Source organism: Cucurbita pepo, chromosome LG17 (assembly GCF_002806865.2).
Source record: "Cucurbita pepo subsp. pepo cultivar mu-cu-16 chromosome LG17, ASM280686v2, whole genome shotgun sequence".
NCBI lineage: Eukaryota > Viridiplantae > Streptophyta > Magnoliopsida > Cucurbitales > Cucurbitaceae > Cucurbita > Cucurbita pepo.
In genome coordinates this window covers 2,716,741-2,738,478 of record NC_036654.1, presented here as the reverse complement: position 1 = coordinate 2,738,478, position 21,738 = coordinate 2,716,741, and the positions used below count along the sequence as shown (strand labels likewise).

The window sequence follows — 21,738 nt, the reverse complement described above, 5'->3', positions numbered from 1 at the left end:
TTTTTTTTTGTAAGATAATACCTACTTTGAACGTTCTGTTCTAAAGCCGTGAGATTATGAAACTATGTTCGTTCTTAGTTGTTGAGTAGTGGTATAAATTTTGTTATGTAAATTAGCTTAAAAGCTTACAAAGCGCCCACCCGCGCTTTAGCTCGACCCAGCTCCCAACCTGTATGATGTCATGAAACACTATAGGTATACTTAGAACACGACAAGTGTGGTCCAACAAACGTCAACATAGGAAATTTGTGACTTTATCTTAGGCCTACAGTTTGGATGAATTGTATGTTTCATGAATAACACGTACGCATGTATTATTACTTGTATGATATGATGTTGATGAACTTTGTGTGATGCTATGATACCATATCCATGTTATGCTCTATGAGACACTCGATGAGTCATGTATGATAAGAATAAATGATACGTCATGTACACATAAGTAGGTCTTACAGGAAGGTTATGTTATGAAAAATATGAAAGTATGATATGCATCGTACCAATATATAATGATTGGAAAATATGGTGCTTCCTGCATGTTGTATGTCACATGATATGACACACGCTCTCTTCTTTTTTCTTTAGTTTTTGACAGCATGAGCCTACACTAGCTGTGTACATATACGAGCACGCCTAGTGGGTTCATGCGTTAACCGTGTGTAGATAAGTATTATGTATCCAACCCTACCCGAAAAAGAAAGTAGAGTCTAAGGAATAGTCACGAAAAGTAGGTCCCACAACGAACAATGATTGCATGCGATTACATTTCTCAACTCCAACAGTTGAATCACTTTCTAGATATTTTTTAGTACTCAATCACGTTTAATATCTTTTCAAGTAAACACGATGCCCCATTTACGAATGACAACACAATCTAAGGATCTTCCACCCAAGTCTACACGAATTGAGTTGGGTTAGGGAAATCTTTTGGACTAACCCAAAATTTCAACTACCCAAACAACTCGAACAGACTTCACAACCTAACCTAAACCCTCTATTTTCAAGTTAGGTTGAGTTGAGTTATCACAGTATTATTTTTTATTAATTTTTTTTTACTTGTCTCAATATATATTACATTAATAACTAAAATCTCATGAACTCACATATCAAATATTCACAAGTCACAATCTATCACTACCTTCCCGTAAAAAAGTCAAACATTCTTAATTTAAGAATGATTGAATTGAATATTAAAATATCATTGACCTTAGGTAGAAAAGTCAACTATTATTAATTTTATAATAATCTTAGAACGGGAGCATGATGGGATTGAATTAGATTGTAACCCTATTTTAAAGTTGATGACCGGATAAAAAAATGTCAACCTCCAAACTGGAACAAACAAAAAAAAAAAAATCTAGCTCTAATTAAATAATTAAAAAAAAAAAGGATAAAAAAAAAAGAGAGAGAAAAGATCGACGTATCGACTGTTCCAAACCGACAGAGTAGTGCAGTTGACGACGAACGAGTGATGTTGTCTAAACGTTTCAGAAGGCAGAGAAAACCAAAATTGTGTTTTCGACTCTTCTCTCAAATTAATTGTTTGCATTGATTCCAAGAAAATACGTTTCGTCATCACCAACTTACAGATTCAGATCTGCAAATTTCGTTTCTCCATCTGATTTCCTCTCCAGTTCTTGCAAAAATTTGGTGCAAAATCCTATTATTTTGATCATATACCGGGATTTAGGAGCCATTTCGGGTTTCTGGAGTTCTGGTGTTTGAATAATGTGGAGCTCGATAGCTAATTTTAAAGAGAATTTGAATAAGATAGCTCTCGATGTGCACCACGACGATGACGAAGAGGAATTCGCGATTTATGGCTCCAATGGAGGGGATGGTGATGTCTCTGTTTCTGATCGGAGGAACTCGCATAGCTTTGCTCATTCGAATTCGGTGACGTGGTCGCCGATTACGAATGGGATTGAGGATGCTCGTCACCCTGAGGTGCCTAAATGTTTATGAATTTGATTTTTATTTTAGCTGAATTGTGGGAAGGTGCTGCATTTTGATTGGGGTTTATGAGCGCGTTATTGTGATTGGGGTTTATGAGCACTGTTGCTTAGTTCTTAGTCATGATGCTCTTTTTATGTATATGTCTATGTTTCTTAATTTATGAACTTATCTTCCTAGAATAAGTTATTTTAGACTTGCCTATATCTTTATGCTTTGTTATCTTCGGTTTCCTTTTAATTTCATGACTTTAAATCATGTATGGTGTTTTCAATTATTGTGCTTCCTTGTAGATTGAACAATACAAAACGGAAATTAAGAGGCTTCAGGAATCTGAGAGGGATATTAAATCATTATCAATGAATTATGCTGCTTTGCTAAAGGAAAAAGAGGTATCAGGTTGCTCCTTGGAGTTTACCTTTGTACTCATAGTTCTATTTTCATGTATTATGGAGCCATATCTAATGGTTTCTAAGTAATAATTATTAGATTCTGTTGATGTTATTCTTAGCTTGCATTTTTCTATGATAAGGAGGGTTGTTATTGGCTAATGAAAAAGGAAAAGATTGTAGTGCCCTTCCATTGTTGGACAAAAGCATAAATGGCATGTGTTACTTACTTGCCATCTTACATGTTGCATGGGAGGCTTACTATTTTTCTATCTACTCTTTTGTCATCATGAATCAACTCTCTATCTCTATTTTTTTTTTATTTTTTTTTATTTTTTAAATAATCGTGCTTGCCCTAAAAACTAGACTTGGAGACATGGTTTGAACATGTGACCTCTGGTTTTGTGATACTTAGAGACTTTGGGCCAATGAGGCTGCCCCTTGGGGACTGACTCCCTCTCTTTCTCACACGCGCTAATACTCTCCTACTCACTTTTTCACATGCTGGCCCACGCCATAGCTCCTTCATATATTTTATTTTTTGTTGCTCGATCTTTTTATAATTAAATTACTATTTTATTTTATTTATATTTTTTACTCATTTTTTTGTGTAGTATCTTCTTCTTTATCTTTTGTTGTTATTCTAATTTCTCTTTTTGACAAAAGTTATTATTGAAAATTCATTTGGTGTTATATAAGATAATTAATAATATGATTCTATGGTGCATTGTGTATTACTTTTTAGATGAATAATAGCAGGCTTTCTCTATTATATTTGGATGAAATGCAAAATCAACCTTGGACACTCATGGACCACAATGTTCCACTTGTTTATTATGTGTTGATGTAATATATTAAATACCCTTGGAAATTTATTGTTATTTCATGTTTCATTCCATTTGGCAGGAGTTAATCTTACGATTGAACAAGGAAAATGGCTGGCTAAAACAAAATTTGGACGCCACAAATTCACCTAGAGATGAAAGTTCCAAATCATCAGCAAATGGAACTAATGATGTGAAGGTAGTTATTGGAATGCTGATGAAAAATTATGAGCAACTCTTACCAAAAATTATGAGCTTGATTGATTGCTATATATATTGGGCTGTGTTTGATTTTGTGGTCGTGTGTGTCAGAAACACTCATTTTTTTCAATGACATTTTCAATGTTATTCCAGTCCCTGATTCTGCTTTGATGCTTATGCTGCATGGAAAGATGTTAAACGGCATTCGAGTTTGTTAATTGACGTTAAATTTCATCTCATCAATGTTTTTTTTTTCCTCTCATTAATAAAGATGATACTTGAGGATGCGCCTTATCCATGGTCTGGTCTTAGGGTTATATTTATGTAGTTATAGTGTAGAGTTTCTGCTTTTGCTGTTTATTTTCTGTTGTGAGACTCTGATATCCAATTGATCAAGTATAAGGTTGGGTCAAAGAAGTCAGTGACTACAAATAGGTATACTTTTTTTTTTATTAACTTAAGATAACATGGTTTAAATTGACCGAGTATAGTGGCCCATGATAAATTCCTCATGAGGTCATGTATTCATTCCCCAGACTGTAGGCTTTGTTGTGGCAAACTTACCATTTGTACCTCTTTTGACAATGAATTGATCGTTTCTTATTTGTTTTTAAAAAAGGTCTGCATGATGGTGGGGCTGTATTCTTTCCTGTTCAAGCTCTTTTTGTACTTTCATCTGTCTTAATGAATGGTGATTTTTTTGGGAATGATCATCTGGTCACCTACAGACTTTTTGTAGAAGGGAGGAAAATTTTACGAAAGAAAAGGAGAAGGCACACAAAAGGGCTATATCTGGTCTCCTGCGGAGATTGAATATTATTGTCTTTAGTATTACAGTCTTTTAGGTATGGTACTGATGTAGAAAACATGGAAATATATTTCCTTTCCTTGAACAAGTCATTAAATTTTAATTCTTCATCAATACAGTCATCATAGTTATTGGAAGTTACAAATGATGTTCCACTTTGAGAAAATTCTAGATGATTTTTGTCAGATTAAAGAGAGGAATATTTTATATTTTCCCGTGATGTTATTTTATGACAATATATCTTTTTTTCCCTTCTGTTTAAAATGATTATCATTATGTCATAGCCAAGTATTTTGTTATTGTAATTTTCTGGATATTTTGATAATTTTGCAGGGAAGTGATCAATCACCTAGCCAACTGCGTAGGGGGAAGAACCGACGTAATGGTATTATATCTAAGCAGGATGGAATTACTAATGGAGCTTCACATTCTGGAAAACTTGATCACCAGTGTAAGATGATACCAGAACATTCAACTTCACGGGTAAAGGATACGGTAATATCTTTACTCCCTGTTATAGATAACATATATTCCAATTTATGCAGGAAAAAATTATTAAATTAACAGTAATCGTTAGGGTCAGGGAACAGAGGAATATTTTGTTATTGTATGGGGACTTGCGGGGGCCTCATTCAGTTGTGCATAGGTCTTGTATATTATGGGAGAGTACAGAACTCTCAAGTGTCTGCATTTCTATGTTTTCCTCTCTTATATTAGGATACCTCAAAACACTTGCTCCCTATTGTTCTATCAGATTACTATTAAGATATTAGGAGCATATTAGCCATTAGTTAGGTAATTTTTTTAGGGTTTCGTTAGTTTGAGTGTCTAGGAAGAAAGATCAATCCTCTTGAACGGTTAGAACTTTTGTAATTTTTCTTGCCAGTATTCTATTGATACCCTATTCAATTTCAGATTTAATAGTTTTTTTTGGCTTGGGTTTTTTTAGCATCACGATAGCATATCCCTAATGTTTTTAATTTTAGAAAATGAACCACTTATTTGAATTGATTATTTAGTTATTTGTTAATAATGAATGAACTTGACAAACAGATATATGAATGCCTTCTAGGAGCTTGCGGATTTGCAAGAAGGGAATATTGGATCACCACAAGATGTGCAAGCTACTCTTGAGATGAAACAATTAAGGAAGGAGCTTCATCAAGAACGGGAACAGTTAGCAGATATGCAACTAAGATTACAAGGTTACATTTTTTCTCCTTGAAGTTTGAAAGATCCGTCTTTGCTATATTTGATATATACCTGCTTATTGTAATTTCTTCAACTGCCGTTGAGTCCCTGCTAGATCTGATTCATTTCCCTCTCTCTCTTACAGAGGAGCAAAAATTGAACAAAAAGTTCCAGGAAGAGTTGAACTCTCTGATGATGAACAAGGACAAAGTAAGTTTGAATTTGGATATTATTTATGAGTTTACTTGCAGTTGAATTTTCAAACTGTATGTATACCTTATGCACAAGTTGTTCTCTTTTAGTTTCATGTTCTGTGTAGAATGTCTTAGAAGTTTATTAGCTTAGTTTTTCCTGTGGGAATTATTATTTCCTCTCTGGTAAGGATCCACAAGTCCCATGCATTCCCACTTGTCTAAGAGAATTGAACATCCGTTGTTACTTGTTCTTCCTGCGGCTAGCTCCTAGAAGGTTCCTATCATCCTCTTAAGGATCGGGCACCAAAGGGATCGAACTTTGTTGGGGCTAAAGTCATGCTGCTGTCTATTTTCAAGACAAAAAAGAATTGTTGTGAATTGAATCACAGCTTCAAATGAGTAATTTGATCTTTTTTTAGACACTAAAGAAAGTAATAGGAACTTGGGGCTCTCTTATGAGTGTTTTTTATTATGTAATGTGCCCTTAGAGCATAGGTGTGCCCCAGCATTCACTTGTCTGCACAAATATCTAGCATCACCAATATATGATTGGCACAACTCACACCCAACTGTTGAAATTGGAATGTGTCTTGCCGGCTAATTCTAGGTTTAGAGGATGGATTGAGGCGGGCTCTGTCATTATTGGAAAGCTGATTTTGTTACTTTCTGGCCACTCCTTACTAGAGTTTAACTTGTTCTTTTGAATGTCTCTTGAAGATATATATGCACATTTGTTAGTAATTGTATATAATATGCCTCTTTTTTACTCTTGCTAACATGGTCTCTTTTCTTAAGCAGGCATCTTTGGAGATGAGCAACATTCTAAGAGAACTTAATGAGAAGAAATTAGAAGTAAAGAAGTTGCATGTTGAGTTGAATAGAAGAGAGAATACGAAGTCTGATGATAATGTGGAGGCATTGAAGAGATTAGTTGCAAAATTGGAGAAAGAAAAGAGTACTCTGGAGGTCGCTAACCATTTTTAGATTTTGGTTGGAATAAGTGAGAAGTGTATTTTTTTGTTTATACAATTTTTGTGTTCTCCGTCCTTAATATCAACTGCTTCCTGTATCTCATGTATAGATGGAAAAAAATGAACTTAAAGATACATTGGAAAAGAGCCGAAAATCCTCAAGTGTTGAAAGCCCATCAAGTTCTTTAGAAAAGGCGAATCGGCACCTAAGTGGTTCTAGTGAGGTAATTCTGATAAACATAATCTAGTAGGGTACCTAATCTGTTTACCAGCTGTTCAGATTGTTTGATTTCTCATAAAGCACTGCAGGTTGCTTGTACGTGCTAGATTTGCTTGCATGTACTGGTTAAATACATTGATAGTGACGTTAATTTGTTGTAGGTTGATTTTCTATTTTTTGTCAAAATTTTCGGGACGGCTTTTCTTATAATTTTCATTCTCTCTTTNTCTTTTTTTTTTTTTTTTTTTTCTTTTTAAAGTAGAAATTAGGCCCATTTGGAATTCCCCCCGGAAAAGAAGATACGGATCTATCATTGCAAAAATTGAAGGAAGATTTGAAGGATATACAGCAAGAGAGAGACAAAGCAGTGCACGAACTATCACGTCTCAAGCAGCATTTATTGGAAAAGGTTTCCGGTCTTAACTAGTTTGTGGGCTTGATATTCAACACTGCAGTATGGTCATTTATATTAGCCTCTGAAGTTGCATTATGTGATATACCATCTGAAGTGCATGTTTATCAAGCTTATGATAATTGGCTTATGACCTTATTCTCTTTACCATTTATTGATTATCTTACTATCAGTGAAGGTGGGTGACAATAGTCAAGTTTGCGTTCTTTTTTCTTCAAATTAAATCTGTGATATGGTTATGAATCTGGACTGTTAAATCATGTATATATTATTAATCTTATCCAGTTCATTCTAGAAGTGGGATGATGCGGGGTCTGGTTGAGGTCACTGCATACAAACTCTTTATTTTATTTTTTAAATGGAGAACTGACATCATTGTTGAGATTCAATTTTTCTTGGAAGAACGAGCTGCCTATGATCAAACATCACTGCGAGTTCCTTAAAGCTTAACTCAATTGTATTTAGTGATTATACTAATTTTTTTTTTTCAAGAAAAAGGTAAATATGTTCAGATTGATGTTTTTTAGCTGATGGCAAATCAATTATCACGGTGCTGCAATGTTTCTGCTTATATTCTTTTCGTTGCGAGTGTTTTGGCAAAAGTTTGGATCTTTTGTGTGTTAGCGTTTATCTTTAGAACTTGCTTTAGCTTGTGTGGGTATTGTTGTTAATATTTTATTTCTGGAATTCTATCAAGGAATCTGAGGAGTCAGAAAAGATGGATGAAGATAACAGAATTATTGAAGAACTTCGGAAAAATAATGAACATCAAAGGGGCCAGATATTGCAATTAGAGAAAGCATTGAGTCAGGCAATTGCAACTCAGGAGGAGGTTGAGATGTATACGAATAATGAACTCCAGAAATCTAAGGAACTTATTGAAGACCTTAACAGAAAAGTTGCAAACTATATGAGTATTATAGATTCCAAGAATATTGAACTTTTGAATCTTCAAACTGCACTCGGCCAGTACTATGCAGAAATTGAAGCTAAGGTAAAAGAACAATGAAATTTAATTTGAGTTTGTATAACTTATAGGAATGCGCAATGAGCATCAAAGCATGCCATTATTTGATTGTTTTATAATTTTATTTTTACTTTGAATTTTAGGAACACTTGGAGAGTGATTTGGCTCGGGAAAGAGAAGAAGAAGCTAAATTGTCTCAAATGTTAGAAGTATGTTGTTCTTACTCTGTCTACCATACTCCTATTAATCTCGCGTCTTAGTTTTATAAGTGGACCATGAAGAGTTCAACATAATTTCAGGGATTTAGTGAAATTATCGGTGTCATTTGTCAATTTATCACTTTCAGACTCTTAATGATCATCGAGACTTTCAGCATGATCATTTTTCACATTTGATATATTGTGGACTTACTTTTTTTGGATTAAGGATCCACGTTGCCTCCGCAGTTAACTGATGAGATTTGACTACTTAAATTGTATGAGTGATGCTTGTTACCTTTTGTCCTTTTTTGTTCTTCTCATTTTTGCTTAATACTTTGTTTCATTATCCAGTTGGCTAACCAAAGAGAGGATGCATTAAAGAAGGAGAAGGAAGAAATTTTGGCAAAGCTTTCATTTTCTGAAAGTGCATTGGTAGAATGGAGAAGCAGAGTAAATAAACTTGAGGAAGATAATTCAAAGCTGCGCCGCGCACTTGACCAGAGTATGACAAGGCTGAATAGGATGTCAGTGGATTCAGATTTTCTTGTTGACAGGTAAATCCTCAAATTTTTATTGGGAGTTCACACCCTTACATATTTTTTCCAGTCCACTTACATTGCAGATGTTTGACATCCCCATCACCTTTAGATGCCCACACAAAAAGATTATGTTAATTATAGATGGAGTATAATTTAAATCCTGGAATTTGAAACTTCTAGTGCATCTTTTTTACTAAATGCTCCGAAGTATAGACATAATAACTATAGCCTTGAGAAATCTATGCTTTCCACTTAGTGGTACACATTAAAACTACACCTAGTTACCATCATTAAAGCAATGAGGAATCCAGTTGAAGCTAAAAATTTGTAGCAAAGAAACCTGTATCGTCTTGCCAACAGAATGAAGTTAATGGTCCACTCCTTTAAAATCTTCCAAGCAAAGAGAAGACCAAGCTTGTTTTAAGGCTTATCATATAGGCACTAATATATCAGCTGCATTAAGGTCATGAAGACGAGCTGTCCACAGAGTGTTTACCTTTTTAGGGTAGTACTGGCCTTTTCAAATTGCGAAGGAAAGATCTGCTGTCAAGTTTCACAAAGACAAGCTACTAACTATTGTTTGGTTGATTAGCCATTATTGTCGCTCCAAATTGAAGTTCTAGCTATCCCCATTGTATCTGCTCTTTTGAAGTATCACGTGTACTTCATGAACTCCATCTTCTCTCCATATCTGGTGTTCTTAAAACTACTCCTTCAATTATGTTTTTCCTGTGCAATTTGATCACGTGGAGTTCTAATACTAATGATTGTTGGGGAGTTTTGGCAGGCGTATTGTGATCAAATTACTGGTGACGTACTTCCAGAGAAATCACAGCAAAGAGGTATTATTATATGTATGCTTTTTACACAGTTCTCGTAATATAAGCTCCGTGTTTTTCCCCTGCATTCAATTTGTCTGCAGACGTGTGAACATAACATTACGTTCTTTTAGAGTTGGCAAGTTTACTTGGTTCGTTGATTGGAATGACATTAGAATGGCAAAGTTTGACTAGAATCAAAATCGTAATTGAAATTTATAACTGTGCTAGGTACAATTATGTTATAACTGTGCTAGGTACAATTAGGTTATAACTGTGCTAGGTACAATTAGGTTATAACTGTGCTAGGTACAATTAGGTTATAACTGTGCTAGGTACAATTAGGTTATAACTGTGCTAGGTACAATTAGGTTATAACTGTGCTAGGTACAATTAGGTTATAACTGTGCTAGGTACAATTAGGTTATAACTGTGCTAGGTACAATTAGGTTATAACTGTGCTAGGTACAATTAGGTTATAACTGTGCTAGGTACAATTAGGTTATAACTGTGCTAGGTACAATTAGGTTATAACTGTGCTAGGTACAATTAGGTTATAACTGTGCTAGGTACAATTAGGTTATAACTGTGCTAGGTACAATTAGGTTATAACTGTGCTAGGTACAATCATGTTATAACTGTGATAGGTACAATTATGAAAAGAATGATCGAAAAGAGCATAATTGTACGTTTTTGTTGGTAGCCAAATTCTCTGCGGTGGTTCAAAGGTTGTTCTGTAGAGTCTAGCATTTTTCATAAACGGAGGATTGAAGCAAGAAAAATTTGGCAGCTTCATAATGGATCTATATTCTAGGGAGATCTCCATTTTAATTTTGAACTAAAGCTGTTTAAGAACTTCTACAACAAGTGGTCATCTTCAGTGGCTCCTGTTGCTCTGAAAAACGCACCAAACAAAAGACACAGCTCTATGAGTATTTTTTTGTTGCGTTGTCTGAAGTCTTAATGCTTTCAGAATTCAGGAAAAGGTATTCCATATAAGGATTTGCACATTTTGGGGTATCTATCCTTCCAAGCACCATATCCAAACGCACATTGAGGCTAGAAAATACCCCACTCAGCCTTGCACACTTTCATACAGACTCGTTTTCCCTTTCCAAATTTTCATCCAATCAGTTCTTGTGCTTTGCATCTGCAGGTCTTGGATCTTATGGTCCGTATGCTTGGATTTTCTGAAGATGACAAGCAGAGGATAGGAGCTGCTAGACAAGGTCCAAGCAAGGGCGTTGTACGTGGAGTTTTGGGCCTCCCTGGACGCCTGGTGGGTGGGATTTTGGGGGCAAGCTCTGCGGAGATGCCTGCTGATATGGCATCGGATAATCAGGTACATCACTCATAATGAGACAATAATCTATAAATGATTTTATCATCAATGTCTTATCTCACCCAAAATCCACTGAAGCCAGTATAAGTGATTTCAATATACGCTCACATCAATACGTTAATGTACATATTCCAGTTTGCTATTCATCTATCCAACAAAAGAATGGTAGAATCATGGCTAGGGACCAAGCTAATTATTGTTTTATTGTTCGAAGACCGATATCATTTTGAACCTTATCGTAATAGAATTTGATTTTGTGAATAAATGTAGCCAATGTTCTAAGCTTGGCTGTTCCTTTCAGTCCTTTGCAGATTTGTGGGTTGATTTTCTCCTCAAGGAAACTGAAGAAAGAGAGAAAAGAGAAGCCGAGGCAAGCATCAGGCTTCAGGAAAAACCCCAACTCAGCAGTCCGAATGTTGGCGCTACTGGTCCAAATGGTTCGACATCTGATTCTTCTTCAAGAACACCTTTTCCTTCACATCTTCAATCAACTAACCGTCCTTTTGGTGGTGGTGATATTCGGCTTTCAAGACATCACTCGGATTCTGAGTTCTCAACAGTTCCTCTCACATCATCTGAGAACACACATAATTCTAGACCGCTCCCAAAATACTGAGATCTTCTTCTTCCATGGGATTTTGTAATTAATAGAAAACTACGGATTACTGTGTTTGTTAATGATGATAAAGCCCTGTAATGTTGTTCAATTGATTATTTTACATGGGAGTGGTTTGTGTTCAGTTCACATGGTGCTGTAATTGTTTGAAAGGCTAAAAGTTTCTGAGCTTCATGTTTTTGTATCTTGAAATTCCATTTGTTGGGCATAGAATGGAATAATCACGATTTTGTGTTTGATTTGTTTCAACATTTTGCTGTATCATCCACAAAGGTCCATGTGAACTTTAAGTTTCATTAACAATCCTTAACATAATTCTTGAGTTCTATGTTCTGAGTTAGCAACTTTTGAAAATGGTTTCTTCTATTTGAGTCGTTTGATTGACATTTATTATAAAGTAAATATAAATTCTAAACTAACCATGAAAATCTCGTATGTACAACAAGACAGGTCTAACATTCTTGATCTCTCATGCCATCGTCAACAACCGGTACCTTCGGGTTCTAGCTACGCTACAAGAAAAATAGAAGCATGAGTATATAAACATACTTGATAAGTATCTCAGGTATAATCCAATACGAAAGAGACTTACTACTGTCAGCCACCTTCTGGATTGCAAAAACATTTTCATTCGATATTCGCCTCGCTTGACTCTTTGACAAAAGTAGGTGTAGCGTTATCGCATTAACATACTCGTACGCTTCATAGCAACCAACCTCATACTATCATGTGATTTGTAAGTAGAACTAGATTACCTTTCTTTGTACTCTAGTTATCTCACTTTCCCTCTAATTCGAGATAAACTCTTTACTTAACCCTTATTGTCCTCTAATTCGAGATAAACTTTTTAAGACTCTCCACACTGGTAATGATACTGTCCACTTTGAGCATAAGCTCTTATGGCTTTGCTCTGGATTTCCCCAAAAAATCTCATACTAATGGAGAGAGTATTCCTTAATTATAAATTCATAATCATTCCCTAAATTAATAGATGTGGGACTTTCATCCAACACTCTCTTAGTAGTGAGAGGACGAGATCTTATTCAAGTCTTGAAATCAGTCTTTACTTTTCCTACCTGGAATGAAGTAAATTATATCCGATGACATTACATTCTCAACTCTATATTTGGTCATGAGTCCTAAAAAAAGGTAGACCTACTGAATTGACAACCCCAGCTATTCTCACCCAAACAAATCAAAAGATAAGTCCTAACGGCTTTCATAACTCCGATTAATATTGAATGGAATATTGAGTTGTGTAGTTTGAATTCAAGTAAATGGGAAAGTAAATTTTTGATTAAAAAGTAGAAGTACTTTACTTTTTAACCTTTAGAATACAAGCAATTGATGGGGTTGGATGAAACAAACTCGATCCAAAATCCTAGGTGTCCTCAGAGTTGTGCCGCCACGTGCATGTCTCCGGCGGAAACAGCCGTCGTGATTTTACACACTTCCGCAGCCACGTACCTGAACAATCCTTACCATCAAAACGCCACCTCTTTCACAAATCCCCCACCATTATCACCCTCTGTTTTTTTTTTATCTTTCCACATTTTCCCTTCATTGTCTTCAAAATAGATATGGCAGACCACTTGGAGACCAAACAATCAGAGCCCATGGCGGTGGAAGTCGCCGACCAAACTGAACCCCTTTCTTCGCCGCCGTCTCACAATTCGGATGCCGGGAAAATTGCCGATTCTCCTCCCTCGCCGCCTGTGGAGGAGGCTGAGGGGTCTAAAATGGTCGACAGCGAGCAGCCTGTTCATCGTGTTCTCGGCGGCGGAAAGCGTACGCATCCTCTGTTTTTAATTTTCCCATTAAAATGCCTTTTTTTTTTCTTTTTTTTTTTTTATAAATCTTAAAATTATTCTGTTTTATTTTAATTTTTTAAAAAAGAAAAAATCATGAATTTATTTATGTGTAAAATTGAAGTCTCTTTTTCATACGAGTTTATTTTAGTTAAGAGGGTTAATAGAAACTTAATCCTTAAGTAATTTAAGGAAGTGGAAGTGAGTTCCCGTCTTGTCTCTAAGACAGGTTATCGGTACCTACCTGAAGTTATCAATATATGATTTCTTAGCCATCGTGGAGTTTCTAAGATGGGTTTTCGGTAGCATACTTGATGTCATAAATATATAAATTTTTAGCCATAACCCCGAGGTGGGTTATGGATAACGTACTTGAAAGTCATCAATATATAAATTTTTAGCCATAACTCCCAAATGGGTTATCGGTAACATACGTGAAGTCATCGATATATAAATTTTTTGCCATAACTCCAAGATGGGTTATCGGTAACATACGTGAAGTCATCGATATATAAATTTTTTGCCATAACTCCAAGATGGGTTATCGGTAACATACATGAAATCATCGATATATAAACTCTTGGTCATCGTGGAGTTTTCAATTCCACTGTTACCACGTATATTTCGATCGATCGAGTGTCTGAGTTGACCATCTTTAACTCCAATTGTAAGCATTTTAAAAAAAAGTTCAATCAAAATTTCATTTTTAACTCCAATTGTAAATAGTTAATTGTTGAGGGGTATAAGAGAAATAAAGTTGTGCATATTAACATAGACAACATTATTGATGAGATGGTAATTTGTGTAGCTGCGGACGTGTTGTTATGGAAGAACAAGAAGATCTCTGCCGGGATTCTCGGCGGAGCCACCGCAATTTGGGCGTTCTTTGAAGTCCTCGAGTATCATCTTCTCCCATTGATATGTTACGCCTTGATCTTGGTTGTTGCTCTCTTATTCCTTTGGTCCAACGCTCACATTTTCATCTACAAGTAACCTTCATTACCTCAAACTATGTGTTACATTCTTGAACTCTTACTTTATAATGCAAAATTTCAACGAAAACTTTTACAGGACCCCACCTCATCTTCCCGAAGTTCGTATCAAAGACGAGCCGTTCCTGCAGGTCGCCTCTGCAGCAAGGACCATGATCAATCGGGCCATTGCAACGTTGGGCGACATAGCATCGGGGAGAGACGTGAAGAAGTTTCTAGCTGTAAGTACATTTATGAACTTGTGGTGTACTAATAATAGATACTTAACAATGTTTTTGGTTTCTCACAATGTTAGGTAGTTGCTGGCTTGTGGATTCTATCAGTTATAGGAAGTTGGTGCAATTTTTTGACGTTGTTCTACATCGGTAATAATTTAACGATACTCCGCACGAAACTCATGCTGTTTCGAACTTTTCTCACAATATTGATCTTTTTGAACAGCGGTCGTATTGCTGCACACGGTACCGGTCGTTTACGAGAAGTACAAGGGTAAGATCGATACGTCTGCACAAAGGATCATGGTCGAGAGTAAAAAGAGGTACGCGGTTTTTAACGAGAAAGTTGTGAGTAAACTTCCTAAAGGGGTATTTAGAGAGAAGAAGGAATGAAAGGAGGAAATGATAGTGAAATTAGTAGGATGGTGGATAGTGAAGAAGGCCTCTTTGGTGGCTCATGTTGTGTAAATGTTTTGATTTGAAGTTTAAAGCAGCTGTTGTTTTTCTCTTGGTTTTTATGTGGGTGTACGTATTATATGGTGAACAATGATGTACTTTTATGTGTTGAAATTATGAATGATGGGTTCGGTTTGATCGCGTAACTGTTGGACTAATTTGCACGGTTGACGCTTGTCGATTCAGCGATCAAATATCGCGCTTCCCTTACATGGAATTTGTTGGGATCGTCACGTTTACGTGGAATTAGTTGAAATTTCGTCATTTCACAAGAAATACTCGGTAGCTTTAGAAGAACCGATCTAGGCTTTTGAGTCACTCAATCGGACGATCCGGTTCTAGGCTTTTGAGCCACTCGATCGGACGATCCGAAAAGTTAGGAAACGAGCAGTGGATTACACTCGCAAAAAAAAAGATTAGAAGTTTAGTAGGCATGTACGACACGACAAGGTTGAATCATACTGATCCTTAATTGTGTGCTAAGTGTCTTTTGAAAAGCGATACGTGAACCTTACATATTGCTATGACACTATTGAAAACTAGTACTCCGTGAAGTTGGACGGTCTCTTCCATGTATACCAAGCTGTGATACAGATGTCACACTTTGAAGCATTATATAGTCGAAGGTGTCGGTCATCTTTTGGGAGGAAGTTGGCAAACAGCCGTTACTGGGGCTAAGATTGGTTCAAGCTACGAATGAAATAGTTCAAAAAATCAAACAAATGATTCAAATCGCCCAAAGTCAATAGAAGAGTTATGTAGATTTTCGGTAGAACCCACCACCTTTCCTCCATTGATCCATGCATTATTATTGAATCCCAAGCTCATCTCACACATACACACACAAAGAGGCCTCCATTAACACCAAACAAACCCCACAAAAATGTATTCAAAACAAACATCATCAACCAAAACTCCATCACAACAACTAATAATTAGGTCAAATCATCGAAGTTTTCTATGCATCTTTACATTAATTATGATATCCACCAACCCAAAAGAAAGAACGATGTGTTTCTTTGTCCTAGAACCCTATATGATATAGTCGAGAAATTCGAGATCATAACAATATAAACAAGAAATTTTCTTAGAACTTAAACAAAATCATGGTTTAATCGAAGATTAAGACATGGATTACAAATTTGCAATCGAAGATAAACAAAATTTATTGAATATTTCTACACAATAAACTAAAATATTGGGTAAACAAAAGAACAAAAAGGCATAATCTTTGTGTTCTCTTATGTACAAGGGAGAGCTTTAGGTTGAGGTTGAAAGGGGTATTAAGGCTCCATTGACATAGTATTCAAAAAATGCCTTGGCTTAAAGGCTCCATTGACATTGTAGCACTCAACAAATAACACAAGCATTTGGGTTCTCTTCAATGCTATGGACCTGATAATAAGTGTTCATGTGAGGGTTATATGCCTTATAAGCCTTCACCATTTCCATCACTGGGTCAGGCAGTGGCATTGCCACTGTCCCAACCAGCTGCCCCTGTTCTTGCTTCCCTTCTTCCTTCTTTTCGCCTTCTTTCTTCGCCTCCTCTTCCTTCTTTGGCTCCTCCTTTTTGGGTTCTCCTTCTTTGCTTGCCTCCTCCTTCTTGCCCTCTTCTTCTTTGTTGGGTTCATCTTTCTTCGGCTCTTCCTTCTTGGGCTCCACTGCTGGCCCTACTGAGATTATCTCCGTTGCCCAATGTTTCCTTAGTTTGCTTACTACACTCACTGGATCCACTGTCCCTATTACTGTTAGCTTCCTCTCCTTCATGTCCATGGCTATTAAATCAATCCCTGAAAACCCATCCAAGAACAATTCTAATGAAAATTTGAGTCGAAAATTGTTGGGGGGAGTCCCGTGTTGGCTAATTTAGGGAATGGATGATCATGGGTTTATGGGTAAGGAATATATCGTCATTGGTATGAGGCTTTTTGGGAGGAGCTACAAGCAAAACCATGAGAGCTTATTGCTCGAAGTGGACAATATCATACTATTGTGTAAGTACATGGTTTCTAACGTGGTATTAGAGTTATGTTTTTAACTTAGTCATGTCAATCGAATCCTCAAATGTTGAATAAAGAAGTTGTGAGTCTCGAAAGTATAGTCAAAAGTGACGAGTGTCGAACAAAGGGTGTACTTTGTTCGAGGACTCCAGAGAAGGAGTCGAGCCTCAATTAAGGGGGAGGTTGTTTGAGGGCTTCTAGGTCTCAAGGGAGGCTCTATAGTGTATTTTAGGAGTCGAGCCTCGATTAAGGGGAGGTTGTTTGAGGGCTCCATAGATCTCAGGGGAGAATCTATAGCGTACTTTAGGAGTCGAGCCTCGATTAAGGGGAGGTTGTTCAAAGGCTCCATAGGTCTCAGGGGAGGCTCTATAGTGTACTTTTCGAGGCTAAGGCTCCATAGGTCTCAGGGGAGGCTTTATACCATACTTTAGGAGTCGAGCCTCGATCAAGGGGAGGTTGTTCGAGGGCTCCATAGGTCTCAGAGGAGGCTAGTGTACTTTATTTGAGGGAATGATTGCTAGGAAGGAGTCCCACGTTGACAAATTTAAGAAATGATCATGAGTTTACAAGTCTTTATAACTTTACTAGCCTAAAGCTTTTTGAGGAAGCTCAAAACAAATCCACTCGAGCTTATTGTTCAAAGTGAACAATATCATACTATTACAAAGGTTCGTGCTTTCTAATATCGTATCAGAATCATACCCTTAACTTAGTCATATCAATAAAAATACTCAAATGACGAAAATTCAAAATTAGCTTCAATTCAAAGCTAAGAAAACAACCCAAAAAAAAAAATTGAAAAAACCTGAAAGTGAAGAGACCGTCTTCAAAGCCTTCTGCTTGGCCCTGTCATCATGTAAATCCAACTTCAATATGACCTTCTGCAAAACCCAGAAATCACAGACCAAAAACTGAGATCTATACTTAAAAGGGTCCACATCACAAATCAATTAAAAAAAGGGGAAACAAAAAAAACCCTTTTAACAAAAAGAAAAACCCATAAGAAAAACATAATCAGAACTTAAAAAAACATTAAAAAAAACAGAGACAGAATCATCAGAATTAACACATTTGTCGAGAAAGTTCAGATTTTTTCTTCTGGAATCCTCATGAATGAATCCAAGCTCTAAAACCCATGTCTTAGATTCTTGAAAAAAGCACAAAAAAAACACCATTTTTGAAGAAGAAGAAGAAGAAGAAGAAGAAGAAGAAGCAGAGACCTTCATAGCTGGGGTATGGCGTTACTGAGAGATGGAGAGAGTGAGGGTGTGTGTTTGGGCAGCCGTGGTACCATAGATAAAAGAAAGTGAGAGGGAAATAGTTGAAAACTTTGAGAGTCCAAACAAGNTTTTTTTTTTTTTTTTTTTTTTTTTTTTAAATAAAGGTGAGAGATGAGATGGTGGAGATTTGAAGGTGATCTATAGACTCAGACCTAGCCACTCTGTCCTCATTTCTAACCCAATGCATTGCTTAACCTCGACCGACACCTCTGCACATTTGTTTTGTTTTGTTGACGTACGTTTGGGGTTTTCTTTTGCGTGACACTCACGCGCCGCCTTTTGCCTTCTTTTCCTCTTCCATGGCTGATCCTTGGTCCCACTCTCCCTTGGTATTTCAGATCTTCTTCCTTTTTATGCTTTGGGTTATTCGACTCATTTCATATGTCAAACAAAGAGTGGATTTTGTTTGAGGGTTATGGAGAACGAGTCGAGTCTCGATTGAGTAGAGGTTGTTCGAGTGCTCCATGTTGGATGATGAAGGTCCCACGTCAGCTAATTTAGGGAATGATATGGGTTTATAATCAAAGAATACTACTATCTTCGTTGGCATGAACCCTTTTAAGGAAACCCAAAACAAAGTCATGAGAGCTTATGCGCAAAGTGGACAATATAATACTATTGTGGAGAGTCGTGTTCATCTAACATGGTATCAGAGTCATGCCCTAAACTTAGTCGTGCCAATAAATTGAAAAATCCTCAAATGTCGAACAAAGAACTCCAAAAGAAAAAGAAGTCAAGACTCGATTAAGGGGAAGCGTACTTTGTTCGAGGGGAGGTGTTGGATGATGAAAGTCCCATATCGGCCTACTCGAAGTGGACAATATCATAACTCTATAGTATACTTTGTTCGATGGGAGAATTGTTGGGAAATGAGTCCTACATTGGCTAATTAAGGTATTGATCATGGGTCCAAGGCCGTTTGAGGAAACTAAAAGTCTAAAAAAAAATCTTGTATGTATGTACATGATGAGAATTGTCATGTCTAGAAGCATGGAAACATCATGATATGTCATATGTATGTAATATGAAGGATATGATACGATTGACATGTAAAATAACGAACTAGCATGAAATACAACCTCAGTATACGCATGAAAGATATAATAAACAATATGATATGAAGGAAGACGCAGCAGAGTTGTATTAAATGATAATGAAAATAAAAAAAATGTTGGGACCTCATGCATTATTGTGTGCTCATGCATTGGAGGATACCCCTTATTCTTCACGATAGTACGAACGCCTACACTACAAGATTAGTTTATCATAATATTGTCATGACGGTCGCTATTCCTAAAAGCTGTCCAGCATCAATAGCTACCAGAGAATGCTCGCCCTACCAGAAAAGGGCCCAGGAGGTGTGCCAACTGACTAGTGAGTCCATACTCACACGTGCGAGCTTTGTGTAGGAAAATTAAAGTATACATCCAATTGCTCGTTAGGATAGTTGTCATAAGAGAATAGACTGATATGATAGGTCTCATTCATGAAATTTTATGTGTTTGCATTTAACCTCAACAGTGGGGTCACGGACCGAGTATTTCTTGAAATATTCAAGCCACACGTACTTATTTTTATATATTTTGTCCTTACTCACACGTTTCTTAGTAAGTTACCAAAAATAAAATTACTTCAAGAAAAAAATTTATATTTTATTGATATAGATAGTAACTATAAAGTTTATATTATTAAATATGCAAACAAATTAAAAAACATCTCCTAGAAAATCTCATTTCTGATTTAAAACGTTCAATCTCTAATCCCAACATCCTCAACCCTTCTTTCTAGGTTCTTTCCTAACACAGTCATTTTCACTCAAAGCCGCATGGCAACGGAGATTGGGAACCACGCGCCTCTTTCTCTTCTAATCCTCTTTCCAAACACTTGTTCTTATACACACTTTTAGACAACGTTGAAGAAAACCCACCGAGAGACGGCGGCGCGTTACAATCAGTGACTTATAGTTGTGGTGGGGCTTAAGATTAGCAGTCATTTTATGGCCATATTAATTATAATACCCAAAAAAAAATATTAAATTACAAATTTAATATCATTAAATTTTTAAAATTAATAAATATATTTAGAGATAAATTAAAATTTTATATTTGATAAATTTGAATTTGTGGGAGGGAGCCCATAGACACCGTCAAAAATCGAATCCACGGTTTGGACAGGGCCCACCATAGATGGTCGCCACGTCGACCACTGAATCAAGTGACGTGTCAGCATCACACGGTGGTTNTTTTTTTTTTTTTTTTTTTTTTTTTTTTTTTTTTTTTTTTTTTTTTTTTTTTTGTTATTACGTGGTAAAAAACTTTGTATCAGTTTGGTGCTGATTAGGAAAATGACGTCATTTTCCATAACAAGAAAAAACAATGGCAAATGTTATAACTATTTTGCTTTCTCTAAAATAACCGTGGGATGTTGAAATTTGCCACGTAGGACAAATTGGAAAGAGTATATGTACGTGTTTTTAGATCCACCTGGGTAGAGAGGATAACAAAACATTCTTTATAAATACACATAAACTTTTTCCTAACAAACATATTTTAAAAGTTAGAGGGAAAATAAGCTCAAAGAGGATAATATCTGCTAGCGGTGGAAGAACGGAAGCCAGCAAAAACACTGAATCCTGAAGGGGGGTGGATTATGAGATCTCACGTCGGTTGTAATGGGGAAAGAAACATAAACCTCTTTAGAATTAAAACTTTTAATTTTGTTTTTTTTTTTAATCTTTTTTTAGATTTTACTTTAATTAAAAATAAAAATTTGTATAAATGACTTAACAACCTAATCCAATCTGATCTATTTAATAAAATTTGTTTGAAAAAATTTAGGACGGGAACAATTGGGTTGAGTCAAAATAGTGTTCAAGCATAAACAAGAACATTCCAATATGACTCCCGCTCTTTCCTAGAAATTGACAAAGTGTCCCATAATGGCTTCCATAACTTCTTCTGATTTAGGCACGTAGTAGAATAGTTGTGTGAAAATTAGGGTATGAATTGAACAAAATATGATACCCAAATCATTTTTTTTTTTTTTTTTGGTCTCTCCCAAAATTCATCTCAATTCCAAAATCTTGTAATGTCTTGATCTATACTTTGCGAGATTTTGTCTGAAGTTGATTGATACACATCACCCAACCTAACCCTTTTAAGGACAACAATTTTTGACTTTATGTGTAAACCGACCTAGCTACCGCTATGCGCTATCCTTTCAAAGGCTTGAAATGAAAAGACCTAAAGGAAGAAAAGAAAACCGAAAGATTTGTGTGTCGTTGAATGTTTTCTGATTGTTAATGTATAATCGAAACTTACGTAAATTTAATCGATAGTCATG

The 21,738-nt window shown here is 36.1% G+C and overlaps 3 protein-coding genes across 5 annotated transcripts; 2 read left to right on the top strand and 1 right to left on the bottom strand.

Annotated features, from left to right (window-relative positions):
- Positions 1-1,447: 1,447 nt before the first annotated feature.
- On the top strand, positions 1,448-11,645 carry LOC111778646 (golgin candidate 3-like). Of its 3 annotated transcripts, none has more exons than XR_002812592.1 (15): positions 1,448-1,947; positions 2,247-2,345; positions 3,249-3,365; positions 4,509-4,670; positions 5,248-5,380; positions 5,512-5,576; positions 6,359-6,526; positions 6,642-6,755; positions 7,014-7,160; positions 7,861-8,157; positions 8,274-8,339; positions 8,682-8,884; positions 9,657-9,711; positions 10,391-10,704; positions 10,844-10,932. XR_002812592.1 is itself a non-coding variant. In XM_023658578.1 (15 exons), exons 1-15 carry the CDS (start codon positions 1,729-1,731, stop codon positions 11,643-11,645), a joined length of 2,346 nt encoding a protein of 781 aa, XP_023514346.1. In that variant the 5' UTR covers positions 1,451-1,728. The 3 variants fall into 3 exon arrangements, 2 of the variants coding, with proteins under 2 accessions (XP_023514347.1, XP_023514346.1); XM_023658578.1 differs by lacking the exon at positions 10,391-10,704 and adding an exon at positions 11,331-11,645 and having other exon boundaries at positions 1,451-1,947; positions 10,844-11,029; XM_023658579.1 differs by having other exon boundaries at positions 10,391-10,956.
- A 1,388-nt stretch (positions 11,646-13,033) lies between these two features.
- LOC111778919 (reticulon-like protein B1) lies at positions 13,034-15,262 on the top strand. Its single transcript, XM_023658929.1, has 5 exons — positions 13,034-13,433; positions 14,262-14,442; positions 14,525-14,666; positions 14,741-14,810; positions 14,887-15,262. The coding sequence occupies exons 1-5, from the start codon at positions 13,226-13,228 to the stop codon at positions 15,051-15,053; spliced, it is 768 nt and encodes a 255-aa protein (XP_023514697.1). The 5' UTR covers positions 13,034-13,225; the 3' UTR covers positions 15,054-15,262.
- A 964-nt stretch (positions 15,263-16,226) lies between these two features.
- LOC111778144 (heavy metal-associated isoprenylated plant protein 39-like) lies at positions 16,227-18,463 on the bottom strand. The gene is made up of 3 exons (XM_023657811.1): positions 18,337-18,463; positions 17,922-17,997; positions 16,227-16,906 (listed from the first exon to the last, which is right to left on the bottom strand). Exons 1-3 carry the CDS (start codon positions 18,340-18,342, stop codon positions 16,467-16,469), a joined length of 522 nt encoding a protein of 173 aa, XP_023513579.1. The 5' UTR covers positions 18,343-18,463; the 3' UTR covers positions 16,227-16,466.
- Between the last annotated feature and the right edge of the window lie 3,275 nt (positions 18,464-21,738).

What these genes read in the sequence shown, in the direction of transcription:
- LOC111778144 (XM_023657811.1), bottom strand. An exon ending in GACGGTCTCTTCACTTTCAG is followed by an intron (nt 16,907 to 17,921) that starts GTTTTTTCAATT and finishes ATGGGTTTTCAG; the next exon opens with GGATTGATTTAATAGCCATG.
- LOC111778919 (XM_023658929.1), top strand. Translation starts at nt 13,226, where the DNA reads ATGGCAGACCACTTGGAGACCAAACAATCAGAGCCCATGGCGGTGGAA. An exon ending in TGTTCTCGGCGGCGGAAAGC is followed by an intron (nt 13,434 to 14,261) that starts GTACGCATCCTC and finishes TAATTTGTGTAG; the next exon opens with CTGCGGACGTGTTGTTATGG. An exon ending in ACGTGAAGAAGTTTCTAGCT is followed by an intron (nt 14,667 to 14,740) that starts GTAAGTACATTT and finishes TCACAATGTTAG; the next exon opens with GTAGTTGCTGGCTTGTGGAT.
- LOC111778646 (XM_023658578.1), top strand. Translation starts at nt 1,729, where the DNA reads ATGTGGAGCTCGATAGCTAATTTTAAAGAGAATTTGAATAAGATAGCT. An exon ending in AGGATGCTCGTCACCCTGAG is followed by an intron (nt 1,948 to 2,246) that starts GTGCCTAAATGT and finishes GCTTCCTTGTAG; the next exon opens with ATTGAACAATACAAAACGGA. An exon ending in TGATGATGAACAAGGACAAA is followed by an intron (nt 5,577 to 6,358) that starts GTAAGTTTGAAT and finishes TTTCTTAAGCAG; the next exon opens with GCATCTTTGGAGATGAGCAA.